General features: G+C 38.9%; 1 protein-coding gene across 1 annotated transcript; it reads right to left on the minus strand.

The window, feature by feature from the left end:
* Positions 1–14,920: 14,920 nt before the first annotated feature.
* Positions 14,921–17,633, minus strand: LOC119502339 (peripheral myelin protein 22-like). Its single transcript, XM_037793253.1, has 5 exons — positions 17,478–17,633; positions 16,655–16,745; positions 16,392–16,485; positions 16,156–16,296; positions 14,921–16,010 (listed from the first exon to the last, which is right to left on the minus strand). Exons 2-5 carry the CDS (start codon positions 16,730–16,732, stop codon positions 15,853–15,855), a joined length of 471 nt encoding a protein of 156 aa, XP_037649181.1. The 5' UTR covers positions 16,733–16,745; positions 17,478–17,633; the 3' UTR covers positions 14,921–15,852.
* Positions 17,634–17,948: the final 315 nt, after the last annotated feature.

The following is a 17,948-nucleotide window of genomic DNA, read 5'->3' on the forward strand; positions in this document are numbered from 1 at the left end:
GTACAGCTAACACATGCAGCAAATATTTATCCAGGTCCAAGTTAAAGGGTAACATTGGTGTTTTTCAACCTGAACCCTATTTTCCCATGGTTTGTATATATAGGAAATAGGAACAACAATTTCTGGAACTGGTCCAGTATTGAGGGAGAGCACTGTAGACGGCAGCTGCTCACTGGCTGCAATATGGTGCTATTGGGGCAAGCTGGCACTGTCATTTACGTCCACTAAAAGTGCTTGTTTTTGCCATGACAGGCTCTGATTGTTATTATAAGTGTCTGACATTATGGAAAGAGTCTCGCTCAAGGAAAAGGCTTATGAAATCTGGCGAGGTGACATGTTGCGGTGGAAACGTGGAACACATTCATGATGGAAACGTGAGTGCCAGCTGGGCAGAGTTTGTTGTGTTGGAGGACAGAAAGCGTAGCTTAGTGTTATCTAAAAGAGATTCAATGTCATGGCTGAATGTTTAGATGATTTCCACAATGAGGATGAGGTCAGCCGCCTGTATTTATTTGAGCCAGAGTATACGGATATTTAGATTTCACAACGAGACTTCTCCTTGAGCGGGACTTGGACACAATAACAAACGGATCAAGCAAAAGGTAGCAAAAACGTTTTATTTCTCTGTAGGGTCCTTTCCATAATGTTGCCAGACACTTATAATAACAATCTGAGCCTGTCAGTGGCAAAAACAAGCACGTTTAGTGGACGTAACATTACATTGATGCTCGTTTCGCGGCTTCCGTTTACAGCGTTATCCCTCAATACTGGACCAATTTCAAAAATTGTTGCCCCCGTTAGTCAGTTAGACACAAAAACATGTGAAAATAGGGTCCAGGTTGAAAAATACCAAAGTCACCTTTAAGCCCATATTCATAATAGTCACGATAAAGATAAGGTTTAAACAGCCTGTGTGCAAAGGAATGTGCTATAGTGACTGTGTTTACCTCTGAGTGTTTATCTCAGTTGAGGGCAGAGTTTTATGGCCAGATCAGATTTATGATGCTCGTTGTGCCCGTGGGAAATAGGGGGCAGAGGTAGGAGCGTGTGACATACAGTCCTGTCCTTGCATGGTCCTATCACACATCAAGAATCAATGGACCTTTCTGATTGAGGTGGCACCGGGAAAAGAAATTACTGCTTTCCATCCATATGTTTTGCACCGCGCTGTTCTTTATGTGTGTGTAATTCAGCGTATATGCACGTACTGTTTTCACATCACATTATATTTTCAAGTGCATCCTTAATGATGATTTCGTCTGTGAGTAACACGACCCGTGATGACTTATTAACTGCTCACCAGTTGTCGTGCTTCACTGGGATGATGTACAGCTTTGAGGCCGTAGCAAGTCAGTACTTGACCGCTGTGCTCCACAGCGAACAAATCCTCATCTTACCCCTGGCTAACCCAGAGCTTCCTCCCATGAATCCTGCTTTTTATGACCCAGAAGTTTAATGTTGACAAAGCGAACATGGTGTGAACTTTTGGAGCTTTTTGAAAAAGCTTCTTGACAGCCACAGATGGAGAAGTCTCATTATAGTGCATTATGCACACTCAAGGTGCCAATGGAGCTGTAAAAGCACTCGCTTCTTCTGTCAAAGACGTCTTCTTTTTTTGCTCTTATTTCTATTCAGTGAATAGATGAATGCATGAAGGTTACAAGTAACAATGGTTAATGGGAGACGTTAATGCTACAGTACCTTTTGTGGGCACTGCACAGAAAGGCAGGCTTATTTTTCTTGGATGCTATGCAGGTTATGCTTCTTTCAAACGCAGGTAGCAAAAGGGTCAAGGCTCTGACAGCCGTCAATTTGTGCGGTTAGCTGAGGAGGAAGCAATTACAAAGTTTATCGCTGCGGCCAAGTTTACAGACTTCTGAAAAAAATGTATGTTGAGAGTTCAAGGAGCAGAGGTGCATGAAAGAAAGGGATTTCAAAATATGGGTGTCTGTCCATGATTTAACCTCTTCTTTCTATCTTTCCACTATTGGAGAGATGTAACTATTGCAATTTTATATTTTTATAAAACGCTATGAAAGCATTTGTATGCTTGTCCTACATACAGGTTCTATAACAAAAAAGAAGACAGATGATTGTCCACAAAGCTGCCCTGGTTTGATGGAGGTGACACGAGGCTTCATGCTTGACTTCACCGGCCAATCGGGAGCCGTGTGTGTCTGCAGGTTGAAAGGTTAAATGGCTCATTAGTCGATGCTCTTTTTGATATGGCTAATGATCACCAATGTTTGCCGTTGCCACTTGAGGCTTCCTAAGATGTCCAAAGAATGCAAAGTCCTTTTGAAGTCTGACATTGAGCGATCAAGCTTGGCATGCTTTTCTTTAGGATAGGATTTTTTGATTATGGGTGTTTCTGCAACTACGGGCATTTTGGCTTTATGTTAAAATTTGCAGTACAATGCTCGATAAATATATACACAATGGTATTACCCACAATAATTAGTAAATAATGTGATTTGATAAAATTGATGAAGCATTTTATGGTTCCAAACATCACTTTTCTTCATGTCCAACAGCTATGGTCTCAATGTTGAGATACGTAAAATGAGCTAATTCAATTATAATATGACAATATTTCAAATGGAATTGTTACATATACATATTACTTTACACCATATTAGAATTATTTATTTGTTTAAAAATCATTAATATGAGTCCTTACCGCGACACTTAACAAATGCCATAGTAAAAGTTATATTCAAATCCAAACAAATCTAGTTTCCATGGAAACAGAAGTTAGCAAGTGAGCACATGGAGGACAGGTTGGGCCGCCCACATAGGTGACCCTCAAGATCAAGAAAAACAATATCACTGTTGAATTCATTCATATCATTATTAGATGCTAAGAGTCAAAGTTAACAAAGCAGACCTCAGCATTTATCTGCAATATTACCAAAAATGTAATTTATGCAACATGTTCGACATTAAAATTGCAATAACTATCATGAAACACATCATATTTTATATTTTTTGTTTATGAACACTGACATCTATGGTTACTGTAAATGTTTCAGGGTGTAGAGAAAATCATGAAATCCCCTATTTTAAAAAAAAAAAAATCAATATTTACAATGATGCACAAAGCTTGAAGAAAATTAATTTAAATGTCTTAAAAATTTTATAGAAATTTAATAAATAAATATCGTAATGTAGCGGTAAGGACATTTAGTAAGAACAAGTGATGAAAAAAACATTAAAAATAAACATGTTACAGATTAAAATTTTAACCACTATATGCAATTCATCCATATCATTTTGTCCATTTCTATCTCTGTATTTTGGTTAAAACATGTGGAGAGGTCATTTTGTAGTAGTCAAGAGTATTGCTAGGCAGTAATGAGGTACTTGCCAGCTGTGCGGAGGGTGCGCCTGACTTTAAGTGTTTTCTTGCTTAACAATTCACTCACCAGTTCAGACTTTTCCAAAACACATTTATAGGGTTTACAGCCTTTGTTTGGGGCCCGGGGCAGTTTCTCTGCCTGACACCATCAATGAGGAATTGAATAAGAGGCTCTTAGAGACGTTTGAATTAACCTGGCTTGTCTCAGTTAACTGTTATTTTGACGCATAATAGAAAATATGTTGCTGCAGAAAGACACTTCTCCGGGGCAAAGGAGCGGTTTTCAACAAATCATTTCTCTGTGGAGCTCCGAACGGATTGCGTATCATAAACTTTCTTAACATCTTAATTACTTCAATAGCAGATACTAATTATTATGTGGAATATGAAACAAGAGTTACACAATAGCCTCACGAATCGTTGTCTTGATCTTATATTTCATGTTAACTTGCTCAAATGTTTAAAATTAGACGTATTAGCCAATAATGTAGTGATTGAATTGAGATTATATTATTCAGATAATTGAATAATGTTCCTCCCCAGACATCATAATATCATTATCTATTGAAACGAGTTGATAGGAGAAGATATTGTTACACATTTCTCATTAAAGTCGGATTGTTCTCCAGTGATTCATGATGAACTAATAGTATGTGCATCCATCCCTCTGTAGCTTTACTTTTGCAATCATACATACTCCTAAATCGCCATCTCTACTGTGGGCAGCAGGGTTCACAGAGCAGCTGTTTGGGCTCTTTAGGCAACAGGAGCGGAGGAGAGATCAGATATGGACCAGGTCATCAGATGAGACGACAGAGTCAATATTTGCACAACGCAGACGTTTAGGGGAAACCTATTAACCCCATCTGAGCCGATATTCCTCTCTTTTCTCTTTCTCTCCCTCTGTCTTAATATTTAGGTGTCTGACCGTTCTCGCTGACAGGGTTAACTACGGGATAACAAGGCATACAGACTGCTTACAGCTGGGGTTCCTCAGTATTTACAGGTTTATGCCAGCAGCTTTAAAAAGGTTTTCTGGCCTCCGTGCTGCTTACATTGTCCAGTCTCTATCGCATCAACACTCTTTAAAGCCCTAATTGGGAATTCTTACTCATACATTCTTACACTTGAATTTGCGGATAGGAAGTGATCTCTTTGCTACTTTAAATTTCCTCAAAATAAAGGCACATTTTGGTCCAATTGAGAATAATAGTGTTTATACCCTTTAAACATGATTAAAATGCTTTATTAGCTGTTACGCTCAGTGACTGAATTGGACCATAAAAGGTGCCAGTACCCTCATTCAACATGATTATCGCATGTGTCTTGGATATATTTATATGCATATCTTAGTAATATATCCCACTTCAAATGTATTATTGTATGCATTTCTTTACATATGACATACATTTCCACAGTTTGTACATACGTAAATGTAAATTTAGTTAATAAAAACTTTTACGTAGCTATTTATACAAATCAAATTGTACACAAATATAATACTGTATAAATGCTACAATAAAACAAACTGGATAATTTTAATAAAGATTAAATTGGATAATGAAAATTAATACCAAAGGCAAGTCCATAATGTATGGAAAAAACTGCGTTTATTTATCTCTTATGATGCAGTCATGTCAAATGTCACCTTGAAGAAGACTATGTGGGTCAAATCAACATAAATTGAGTACCTATTATTTAAATGTCTTCATTAATCTTCTGGTAAATCAACATTTCCCCCTTGCAATAATGCTAAATACAAAGTCTCACGGGCGTAACCACGACCTGAAGTGTTTATTTCCTACTTTTAGCGCTTAACGTTGTGTACGTAGACTCACTAGGAGGTGTCAGTACGCAATAAGAATTAAAAGTACTCATTTGGACAAAAATGTGAAGTGCTGGTACTCAGGTATACCAGTGAGTACCGGCCCATTTCAGGCACTGATCTGAATATATGTCAGTCACTGTAAGAGCAGTTAAAAACACACAATTTAAACAGACAATAACAAAGCTTATAGCTTGTGGGGTGGTCCTGATGCCACAAGTGGACCTGCAGCCTCAGCATAGTAGCAGCAGACACAAATAAAAAAATCAAGAATCGAGAAGAAACTTTATTGTCATTATGCAAGCTTAACAAAATTGCAGTTGCGTCATCCTCAGATGGTGCATTGTATTAAAGTAGTTAATAATAAATATCAGTGATAAAAAGTGCAGAGTCTGAGCAATATACAAATAAATTTGCAGTGAGATATTTTGGCCTCAGACATTTTTCAATCGATGACAAATGAGGATGAATTGGTGTAAAGTTAACCTGGTTTATAGAGATCTGGAGATGAAGAGGAAGAGGGAAGAAATAGGCCGTTACATCCAATCAGAGGATGCAGGCGATCTGTGGGACTTCACTGCTGACGAGTCAGTTAGATAAGAAAAGTATCCTGGCAATCTGTTTGAGCAGATAGAGTCTGGCAACTTCTGGACCCACCTGTGTGTGTGTGTCTGTGTGTGTTGGTCTGAGTCTGTGAAGCTTTTAGCTGCTGTAAGCAACAATCTCGTCCACCTTTTTCTTCTGAGCGGATTGTTTGCTAAAGGTGTAACTCTAGCTTCCCTTATCCCAGACTTCAGCAGCCACCAGGACTCTGATCATCAGTCACCAGAGAAGGGTTTTAGAAGCTGGGAAGACAAACAAAGACACCCACTACAAACACCTACTGCTCGGCTGGTCTCAACTCCCCATGCACTCTGAAATCCACCGGGGAGGCTGGGGCCACCGGCCGGGGTCAGTGAGGTTGAAATAACACAGCTACTTCAGTTTGACCCCACAATTAGGGCACGACCGCCATCCCTCATTTGATCTGCCAGCAGATATCGCATCCGCCACTCAGGATTATTTAGCCCACTGACAGATGAATGCCTGTAATTGGATCGTTTGCATGTAGTATGCATGTATGAATGTGTCTTTCTATTTAAGAGGTGCGCTGTACCACTGAGAAATCCAATAATGATGAAAAAAACTAGTTAACGTGATAATAATGTGTCAATGCAAATTCGTTTTTAACGGCACTAATTTAAAACTAGAGTGAAGATACCGGCATAATATGAAACTATAAAACATAAGGAATCCATTGGTACCAACCATGTCATACTAGCTTGTCGTGAAGAAGGTTAAATAACGCTCCAAATTTACGCTAAATTTTGGCGAGGAAAAACTGTCATGGCTGTTTTCAAAGAGGTGCCTTGACCTCTGACCTCAAGATATGTGAATGAAAATGGGTTCTATGGGTACCCACGAGTCTCCCCTTTACAGACATGCCCACTTTATGACACATCACATGCAGTTTTTGGTAAGTCATAGTCAAATATATACATGCATTTCCATAAAGCAAGCATATTTGCCCACTCCCATGTTGATAAGAGCATTAAATACTTGACTAATCTCCCTTTAGGTACATTTTATTTGCGATTAATCGTGATTAACTATGGACAATCATGCAATTAATCGTGATTAAATACTGTAATCGATTGACACCCCTTAAAAAAGCACAATAAATTGTAAAAATAACTACAAGAAACTAAATGCTCAAGACGGTTGAATTTACAAGGAATGATTAATGTGCAGCAGTTTCAGTTAAATACATGAAGACACTAATTCTGGGAGTACTCTACATAGGGATTTCTTTCTGTACTGTCACCCTCTGACTATCCTGGCATTTAATAAGAGACTTATGACTTAGCAAAATGATCAAATACATTTAATATCTCCATTATGAGGTCATCGCTTCTTCTTTTATGCGTGAAGAGAACTCGACTGTATCATGTTTTCAAATTGTTTTTGTGCCACTTTGTGTGTAATTACCCTCACGTGCCGGGCTGTGCAAGCTCTCACAAGCTCCCTCAAATTATCTGCATATTTGCATCACCGACTCAAAATGTGGGTAGCGTATTTTGAAGCCCATAAATGGATCAGCGGCCGTGCAACCGCTGCTGTTTCCCCACAGTGATGCGTCTTTGCACTGTCACACCGCTCTCTAATTTGGAGGAGCTCTGCTCAGGCCTGAAAACACCAGAGCTTCAAAACTCACTGTTGTGTAATTAAAGGAGAAATGTTTGCCTCGGTAGCCTCGTCACACCAGTATGGAAACCCTTGTTAGTCACCAGCGTTTGATTAGAAGGTCTTTGTTGGTGGCTAGCGGCCACGCAGCTTTTGAGTGTGTCCCGCTGAGGTGTCATATACGACATCAAAGTACTCTAAATTACTATTTTTAGAATATCTCTGGAACGCAAAACTCTAGAAACTCACTTCAAATTGCCTCCGCTTGGATACCGTTCCCAACGAGGGCTCATAATGTGAAGATTATCCTTCGCGCTCTTGGATAGTATTGTAAGGCGTGCACCCAGCAAGTACTGGGCAATCCATGGAAATATATTAATTTTTCATTCATATTTCATTTATTTATTTATAAAGCGCTACTCACATCTTTCATCACATCACATGGATTCAGCTATTAGTGCATTATACAACGTTTAGGACCTAATGGTTTAAATAAGGGCTATTAGAGTGTTCGTACTGGGAAGTTCATTCACCTAAAAAAAAATTATCCGCTGAGTTACAGACATCTCTTTTCTAATGGAAGGCTATGGGAAAAAAGTATTTTTGGGCCAAATGGCATCACGTGATAGACACAGAAGTTTTAGTAACGCTGTTTGGCCACTACAAAAAAAAGGAATTAACGACCAGCGTTCTTCCTGGGGGGCTTGAAATATACCCACTTCCTCCTCGGTAACCTGCCCATCTACCTAGTAGAACACCCACCTCATCAACGACGACACTGTAAAACGTGTATGTGTGTGACAAAGGGACAGACACACTGAAATATGAAGGGAAACACCATACTGAAGCACCAACTGTTAGCACTGCTTCCCAAATCCCTCCCTGATATTTCTGAGACCAGATTTAATATGCATAAAAATAGCAGCGAAGATTTCCTCTCCTTCTTTCCCCCCACTCCATGTAACCACCACCTCTCTTCTTACTCAACGATTAGGACTGGTAGAGGCTCGCTGCTGGCACTAAATTATTAACAACACACTGTTTTAATTAAGTCTCAAGTTACAGAGGCAATGTTTTGAATCAAATATTATTCGGGGTCACTTGGGATGAGCGAATGCACACTGTGGCGCTGCTTTTATTTTTTCAACTTTATCTAAATCTTCACAGAAAATATGTTCTCTGTGTTTGAAGACCACGCTGTATATGCAGTGTTGAAGTTTTGCATTGAATACTTCTGGCTCTGTCGCTCCTGACAGCTGACTGCTGCTCTTTACTGTGAAACCATGCTATAAAGAGCATGAGGGATGGGTGATCTAGTGTTTGTGGGATTAAGTTCACACTTTATTTTTTATATGAGTGTGTTTCCAAGTTAGTTGTGTGTATATGCACATGTGAAGTCGCTCATTTATGGTCATGTGTACAAATCAGACGAGGAATTCTTGTTTGTCATCCTCATCTTCATCCCATATGTCTTCATGTCTCCCCGTGAGTTTCAGGCAGTTTGAGGCAGGAAATGGAGCTGGGAGATTCCTCCGCATGGCGGGGGTCTGAGGCGGACGCTAGTGGCAAGATTTAACGGCAGGGGTCATGGGTCAAAGGTGCCTCCAGGTTCCAGATTTGCAACTTTGCCCAGATCCTGTCCGGGCTGCCGTCAAAGCGGGCAGCCAGCCGCACTCTAATGTGTATTAGCAAGACAAAAGGAGAGCAGAGGGGCGGGCTTGAGATGGGCTTTGATTTCTCCGAGATTTATGGGCGTGATGAAATCAGCTTTGAATAAACTGGGCTTGCCCATTTTCTCTATCGTTTAGCCACATCTGAAGGCTCCGGGGTTTGTTCCGGGAGACAGACACCCCGGATAGAAAGGCGACAAATCTAAAGAGAAAGAAGAGAGGAGGGCCGCAGCTTCCTCTGAAGTCCTCACATCTCCTATTCAGGGACCCATCAGCTGGCTGCGGCCCCATTGTATGTGCCGCTTCACGACCATTACCGCCTCACCAGAGAAATTCCCAACCGTAGACTTATGGAAATGATCCCGACGCGTTCCTGGGATACCAAGAAAACAACTTGGCTGCCTACATGTAAATGTCCTTGGCTGTTGTTTTGCAACAGTTTAACACTTGAGGAGAGTCAGACATGTCAGTGAAATATCCTGGTCTTTATCAAGTAGTTAAACAGTGTTGATGTATGTATACAGGCACCGAAGTGAGCACCCAGTGGATGGTGTTGAGGGTGGCTTCCTCTCGATCCCCTCTCCCCCATCCTGCATGTCCTGCAGTAAATACTAAGTGCCCTCGGTGACCCTCCCAGTGATAAATAACCCTTAGGGTTAACCACGTTTGAAATGGAGCTGTGAGGCCATTATAGGCCTCCGGAGTTTCCTTGACATCTTCAATATGTTATGTGTATGCCCAGGGACTTGAACCAGAGCAGCATTAACTGGCCTCTCTTTTGTGTCAGGTTTGATGAAGTTAGGAAACGCTCTTTTCAACCAACAAACCTGAGAGTTTAATCCTCCGTCTGCATGTTTAGCAGCCATAAGGAATGTATAATATTCACACGGGTTACGGAGGACGTAACACGTGTTTTGTGTGTGTGTGCGCGGTGAAACAAGTGTGTGCACAGATGGCGTTGGGTCGTATGCGAAGCGATGGTTAATTGCACCTTGGCGTCTGGTAGGCAGCTAAAAAAAGGTCGGCGTTTATGCTTCGTAGCTGCCGGTGTTATCTACGAACATGTCTGGAGTCTGAAGATGCTCTGATTCATGTCATGGAGAAGTATAACACGGAACTGACATGAAGCTGTAAGAGCTTCAGTAACAAAGATTTACACATTTAAGGTTCTCCATCTGATCAGCACGTTCCCAACAATAGTAAAAAAATATATATAAAGGAAAGGAAAAATGTGTGTTTTAACAGCTGAATTAAATTATATGATTAATATGTTCCAATACTATATAATCAAAAAGGAGGAAGATCGATTAACCCTCTGAGATACACAATAGACACGTTTCTGTCTTTTTTTAGGGGGTACAGGGGGTCTTTAGGAGGAGATAGCAGGTCAACAGTAGATGTCACATAGTAGTGGTGTACATCATCTGAAAGCTGGGAACCTGAAGATTAATTTGAGATGCAGCTCAGTACTGTGTCAAGTTGTTCTAGTCATAAATCTGAAATAAACATGAATTAATTAATTAAAATAAATTGTAAAAGTGCATAAGGGTTTAAAATATTATGATAGAAGTATATGATGGTCATCCCCATGCTCTATTATGACTCATAAGTTGCTGCAGCACCCAATTTTTGGGTTGATACCATTTGCTACACAGATTTGGTGCTAAATTTAACCATTTTTTACCACTCAAGAATTGATAACAATGATCAATAATCCCTCTAAAATACCACATTAAGACACCGAGACCTTGAGGAACACCATAGAAAAAGCCATGCTGTGATTTGGTATCAAAAACTGTTGACATTTAGAGGTTTTTCTGCGAGTATTGCATTTTCTGCAATTAGATGGCGAGCACGTCTGTTCTCAGAAACCCCCGTGGGTCTTACAGGGTTAATAGTGTCAAGCTTTGTCCACATGGCTACACTATATACTATTTGATTTGTTCTAACAGGAAATTCAGCATTCATCGTTTTGTACAGTACTTAAACATCATGTGCACACTGTTGTTTTATACATTCGAGAGGTGGTGGCCATGAACTTTGTTTCTGATGTTAAGTATAAGACATGTATAAACTGCTTTTGATCAAAGGGCAGAATCCTATTTCAATAATCCACTGTGGTGCAAACTTGTGAGAGAAGATTAGTGTCATGTTACTCCAGTATTGTACGCTTTAAACTGAAAATGTATCTTCCTCAGTTTGGGAGAAACAGCGATATATTTTATACCATATGAATCCAACAACCTACAGAGTTTTGATATTTTTTTTCAAAATTTCAAAAACTTAAAAAAATAAAGGTCTTTGGAGAAAATGAATTACAAGAAAAGTGTGTTGCAGTCACCACCTAGTGGAATCATAAGAAATGGGATCCTCAACATTATTTTCTTCTGGCCATGAGCATTCACTCACTGACTGCTTAGCTGCTTTATGTTTATTTAAATCTTTATAATGTGGGTTAATCAGAATCAGAAATACTTTATTGATTCCAGGGGAAATTGGGACTTTACAGTTGCTCTTATATAAACATAAAGAAATGTAAGAAAATAGAAATAAAAGAGTAAGTGACATGTAAATGATGTACATAATGCTACAATATATAATGTAATATATGTAGAGAAATATAAGTAAATAATAAAAATAAGAATAAGGAATGAGAATACAAGAAATATGTTCAAACATGTCCATTAAAGACATACAATATATAATATATAAACACAGTGCAAATATAAATATAAAATGCTGGGAAGTGGGATCTATTGTGTGTTAAACATAAATGCAATTATAGTATAAATATGAATTAAATAAGAATATTTCTTGAAATGTAGAGTATAATGCAGTGTTAATGTCAGGGTATTGTACAGTTCAATTATTGCACAAATTATTGTACAGTTGTCAGTAAAACACAATTTAATGGATAAGATATAGACCTGTAGAATAAAACCAGTAGTGGAATGCAAGTAAGTACATTTAATCAAGTACAATTTTGAATTGTTATGCTTCTCTATACTTCTACTCCCACAACATTTTGTTGGTAAATATTCCACTACATTTATTTGACAGCTTTAGCTAGTAGTTATTTGCTCTTTTGCTTTGATTCAGATGATTAATACAAAATATAAATAAATAAATAATGATATATTATTATAGTTTAAGCTACGCAGCAGTATATAAAGAAGTGGAAATTAGCTCCACCTTTACCAGCTGCATCATTAGTGATGCTTACACATTAATGCATCACCAGTAATATTTATGATTCTGAAATGGGCCGTTCTGAATCATGAGTACTTCTATTTTTGATACTTTAAGTATATTTTGATGCTTATGAAAAAGATCTGAATACTTCTTCCACCACTCAATAAAACCAAATACTAGTACTCATGAGTACATCCTCTACTGACATCTAATGGTGATTTTTGCACTATGCAATTCACTCTCTAATAATTCATGATCTCTGGAATACAGCACACTGAGAGCACACTCTCATGAACCTTCACTGCTCTTTGTATTTACTTTTATACACGTTATTCATCTACACATATCGATTCATACAATTCATTCTCATATGTAATGTTCATCCTATATAATATTCATTTAGTCCCTATAGACATATCATCATCTGTACAAACCTCTCCTGTGTTTATATAACTTATGACTCCACCTGTATATATAAAATCTATTCTCTAATATTAATCTTATATATATTCACTTAGTCCCATATGCATATAGCTCTATGCACATAACCTCTCTGTATATAGATATAAATATAACTACACCTGAATATGTAATTTATTCTTTATAATACTCTTATACAACATTTTGTATACAATATTTCATCAGTATACAACTTATACTTAACTCTTATTCATCAGAATAATAACATATGTCTATACTTTGCACCTTAAATTGCAGTCTGTATATATATATATATATATATATATATATATACACACCACATATATCTTTATTTGTAAATATTGTTCTTAATCAGCACTTTACTAGTTTGCACTCTGGTTAGATGCAAAACTGCATTTCGTTGTACTTGTACTATGTGCAATGACAATAAAATTGAATCTAATCTAATCTAATTTTACAACAACACATAATTCAGAGTTACTTGGAATGCTGTCATGGCATCACTGTGCAGAAGGGATGCAAAACCGAACCATAAAAACCCAAACCTTTCCGAAACCGAACTGTGGGCTTGTTGAACCTTTGCACTACTATTAATTACAGGCCTGCTAATTATTTGATGAGTTGCCAGAGACATAGAAGAGGCCTACTTGACCATTAAGTACCTTATCATGTACAGTATAATATCAGTGTTATGGCTTCATATAATATAGAAATATTTATTATGGCTTCCTTCTATTTTCTATTCTAAGCCATATTTCTTTCGCCAAGAAAACGTGTCAACAAGGCATCTACTAAATAAAGTTGCGCTCATTCATGGGTTTACTCACGGTTAGATGTCCTTTCTGTCATTGGATGCATATGATTGATTTGCAGCCTTTGTGTGTGTGTGCATGTGTGTTAAACTACATAAACCAACCCAAACAACCCAAAACAGGATATGCTGCGGCAACCCAAAGTAAAGAAAAAAGATTAACTTAAACTTTGTCTTATAAAAATTAACAAACTATATTAAAGCCCGTTAAAAAACTATTTCGGCTCTTGGCGTTCTTAAACAGCTGCGCTCTCCACAGCTGATACTAAATCAGGATGATGGCATCAACAGGTGCCAAATTTATAAACAATTCAATGCTGTGGTTGGCCACATGGGGCAAAAATACCAATTACTATCAACATAATGTTTCTCTTATAATAAGGAATTCAACTACTCCTTTCTTAATATTTGGCTCCTACAATATTCATGCTATCAATCAGTCTATTTATATATTTTGGAGTTCAAACACTTTGGATATGGTCACATTTTTCTTCCTCCTAATGTGCAAACCATCCCAAACCAAAACCAAAACCCCATAAAGAGCAATACAAACCAAACTGTTGGTTTGTTGAACTGTTGCACCACTACTGTGCAGGTGATGAGTAAAGAATAGATGGTTGCTGCAGTGTATCGGCTGTGAAGGTGTAACCTGCGTAATAAATATTGTATTGGGTGAAGTGAGGTGAAACATTTGATAAATGTAAGATGAAGGGGAGAATCTGTCAGGGAAACTTGAAGAAAGATCTTGACATTACTTTGTAGCAGCCAATGATCTATATCTTATCTTATTTACTTTTCCTCACAGAGATATTGTTGAGGCATGCTGAACCACATTTATTCTTTGATTGATGTTGTTTTGCTGAAATAATCTGCCACATTTCCAGCAGTTGTTAAACATCAAACTGTAGCTAGATGGTGCTATTTGTATTTTCAATTTTTGTCTGTTTATACTCTATTTAAATGTAAGTGAAAAGCTATTGGATCAACTGAGAAATCATAGTGTTTTTTTAGCTTTCCAAAAGCTTTGGTGTCCTTCACTAAGACCTCATTCTGTATTTAAACTATATCTTATCTAAATAGGACTATGTGGTGTTCAGATATTTCACCAGCATCCCTGGTTCCCTGGGGTGAATGTCCTGCTGGGGTTTTGTGTGTCACAGCTCCACCAAGTGGAACAATTACACTACTACAAGGAGCTGTCAGTCTTCAGCACTCCCAGCATACCATACAGTTAATATAACAGCTAGTGTGAGTTCAGAGTGAGACCACTGAACAAGAAATATCATTTAAAAAAAGGTCACTGTGTGGTGTGAACACTGAATGTAAACATGCACATGGTTCATTCAACAAGCCTCTGTACATTCTGCATATACAGCTGGACCTTCCACCAGTGAGAATAATTAATTTCAAAAGGGGTTTATTTAGAAGAATACTGACAAAAATGCAAACTGGGGTTTGTACAAAGCAAATTAATCACAGGACACGACACACTTGCAACACAGATAGGTTATACATTTCAAGAATAGTAGATAAAAAGCACCATTTTTCAAAACTAGATTACAAAAATGCAAAACGTTTTTTTTATTATTTGGCATATCAAGTACACAATGATAATTCAGGAAAAAACTTCATGAGTTTATTAAAAACTTCTTATTGTTATTATTATTTTTTAATTTCAGAGGAGTTTCTCATTTCCTTCGACACAGATATTCTAAGTAAGGCACTTGGTTCAAAGCATTCAAAAACAAACATTTAAAAAAGCTTGATACTCTGGCGGGGTTAAGGGGACATCTCTTTGGCACAGCTGCATGATTTGTGAGAGACAAAAAAAAAAACTATCACGTAAATGAGCATGACAATGTTAACTTGACAACACTATGTACAAAATGTATGTAAAAATGTTATAAATATGTCTAAAAACCACAGACACTATGTACATCTTTGTACTGAAGCAAGGCGTTGATGACTCGTCTTTCGTTATCACACGTGATGGATGTTGTGGAAGTCGGGTGCCGGCGGGCAACAAAAGCCAATCTGTCGCCAACGCATTTATAAACACATTCGGAAGACAATCTGTCACCGCGGGAAACACGTGTAGTGACACTCAGCCTGGTGTGATATGTTTCAGCATGTGATGTGATGGGAATGTAGTGGATACTGAAATACAGTAAAAAAAAAAAAAAGTCTCCATTTAGTGTTTAAAATGATTAGTGACACATGCACTTTTGTTGCGTTGTTGGGATGTCAGTCTCTGGTCTGTGGGCAGTAGGCACAGTGCGATGTTGTTGTCAGGGGCATCCTAACTACCCCCTCCTCTTTCACTCCTCTGCTCTCATTCCTTCTTCCTCAGGACGATATAAATGAGGCCGCTGATGAGACAGAGAGGGAAAGCCACCCAGGCCAGCACATAGGCGTAGCCGAACTGTGCGCTGGATCCGTAATCCGTACTCATCACGGTGTAGATGATCGCCCCGCTCATCACAAACACACCTAGGGGAGGGATGAGAAGTGAGGTGAGGTGAGGTGAGGTGAGGTGAGGTAGGATGTGAAATGCACCATGGCATGATCTCATCGTGACTCCACCCGCGTGTCTGCTTCAGGGTGTGACCCCTGCGTGTGATGAGGTCATACTCACTCGCCAAGATCTGGAAGATGGCAGTGAAGAAGAAGCGTCCGCCCTTGACCAGTTTGAAGAGCTGGAAGACGAACGCGATGAGGGAGAAGAAGCAGAAGAGCAGGGACAGGATCATGAGGGCTTGCACCGCCTGGATCCATTCTAGAAGACATGACAGACGGAGAGCAGGGGATTTAAACACATGCACAACTTTTTTTCCACACATAATTTAGTTTTCCCAAGGAATGCTGACAAACCTTCACTGCCAGCTGGCTTGCAGTGGTAGCCTCCATTAGCTGTCATGCAGTTGTACCATAGATCTCTGCTCATATCCCCACCTACAGACCAGGCCTGGCAAACACAACAACAACAACACAGAGACATTTAGACACACTGCAGCTTTCACAGACAGCCTATAAGGCAATAACATCCAATAACAGTTAATGATCATTACAATAAAGCAGATGTTTCATTCATGCTTATTTAATTTAAAAGTGATCAGAATAAAAAGACAACTTACACTGGCTGCTGTCGACACAATGAGAAGAATGAGGATGATTAGGTGCAAAACAAGCACCCCGAGCAGAATGAGCAGCATTTTTCAAGTAGATCTAAGAGGGACACAAAAAGAATCCACATGAGTTGAAATCCCTCCAAAAACCCCAGTTTACACGTGCAGCAGCACATCTGGACGCCAGGTGGCACCATATCCTCACTTTTATGCGCCACCAAACCGCAATGTTTACCTCAATGTGAAAGTATCCCCTTACACACTGAAAGAAACGTAGAAAGAAAAGAAGGAAGAAGGAAGGAGCTTTAATTCCTTCCCGATGGAGCTAAAAAATGGTCAAACGTTTAAAGTCAGGCTGCAGTAATGGAACCAAATCGAGTTGGATTGAACTTTTTGATCCGTTCCTATAAGTCCAAATGGTTTAATTACAACTTAATTTACGCACTACGTGTTTGCGTAATGAGTGAAAGAGCTCAAGAGAAAAAGGAAAGTCGATATGTGTGTAAGAAAGGCTGACTAATCAATGCATGCTGCTGCTGCTGGAAAACCAAACCAAAGCCATCTGCAGGAGAAACATTCCAGCGTAGTGCCGCCATGCGTTGAGCCTCGAGCTTTAACTTTCTATTATCAAGAGGATCTAAAGTTAAAGTGGCACAAATGTGGCACAAATGTGACATAAAAGTGTTTTACGCGCAATAAAGTAGATCCAAAATCGATTTAAAGTCCAGTGGTGACGTCCTGTTTGTATGGAAAACAAAAAAAAAAGTCAATGAAAAAAAACTTCACCGACTTAAAACAAAAAGAAACTCCAACACATTTTACTCCAACTTACAAAAGAGGTTTGTTGTCCGTGAAAAAGGGAGTGCTGAAGTGAAGAGTGTGGCTCTGCTTGCCTCGACTTCTTGCTCTTGTGGCTACTATTCCAGATGTGGCGCACGCACACACCCCAGTCCGTCTCTTTCTGTCTCCGCCTGAGAAACAAACACCGCCCTGCAGGCCCTGCACGTCACCAGAGGCCCGGCCTTTTCTTCTTCTCCTCTTCTCTTCTTCCCGTGGTAGTAGTTAGCCTATCATTGGATTGTTCTAGTACACAGGATTGTATGGAGAATCCTGTGCTGTTATTGTGCAAAACCGCAAAAGCCTTAAAAATGTTCTGTCTCTGCCCTGAAAACATCCATTATTCACCTCCTTATTTCCATAAAACATCAGTATGACATAATGTGCCAATGAGGGCATGATGTAAGACTTGAAACTTGACTTGGACTTGCAAAAAAAATTACCAGTGAGCATCTCTGCTTTATGC

This window comes from Sebastes umbrosus, chromosome 14 (assembly GCF_015220745.1).
Source record: "Sebastes umbrosus isolate fSebUmb1 chromosome 14, fSebUmb1.pri, whole genome shotgun sequence".
Classification (NCBI taxonomy): domain Eukaryota; kingdom Metazoa; phylum Chordata; class Actinopteri; order Perciformes; family Sebastidae; genus Sebastes; species Sebastes umbrosus.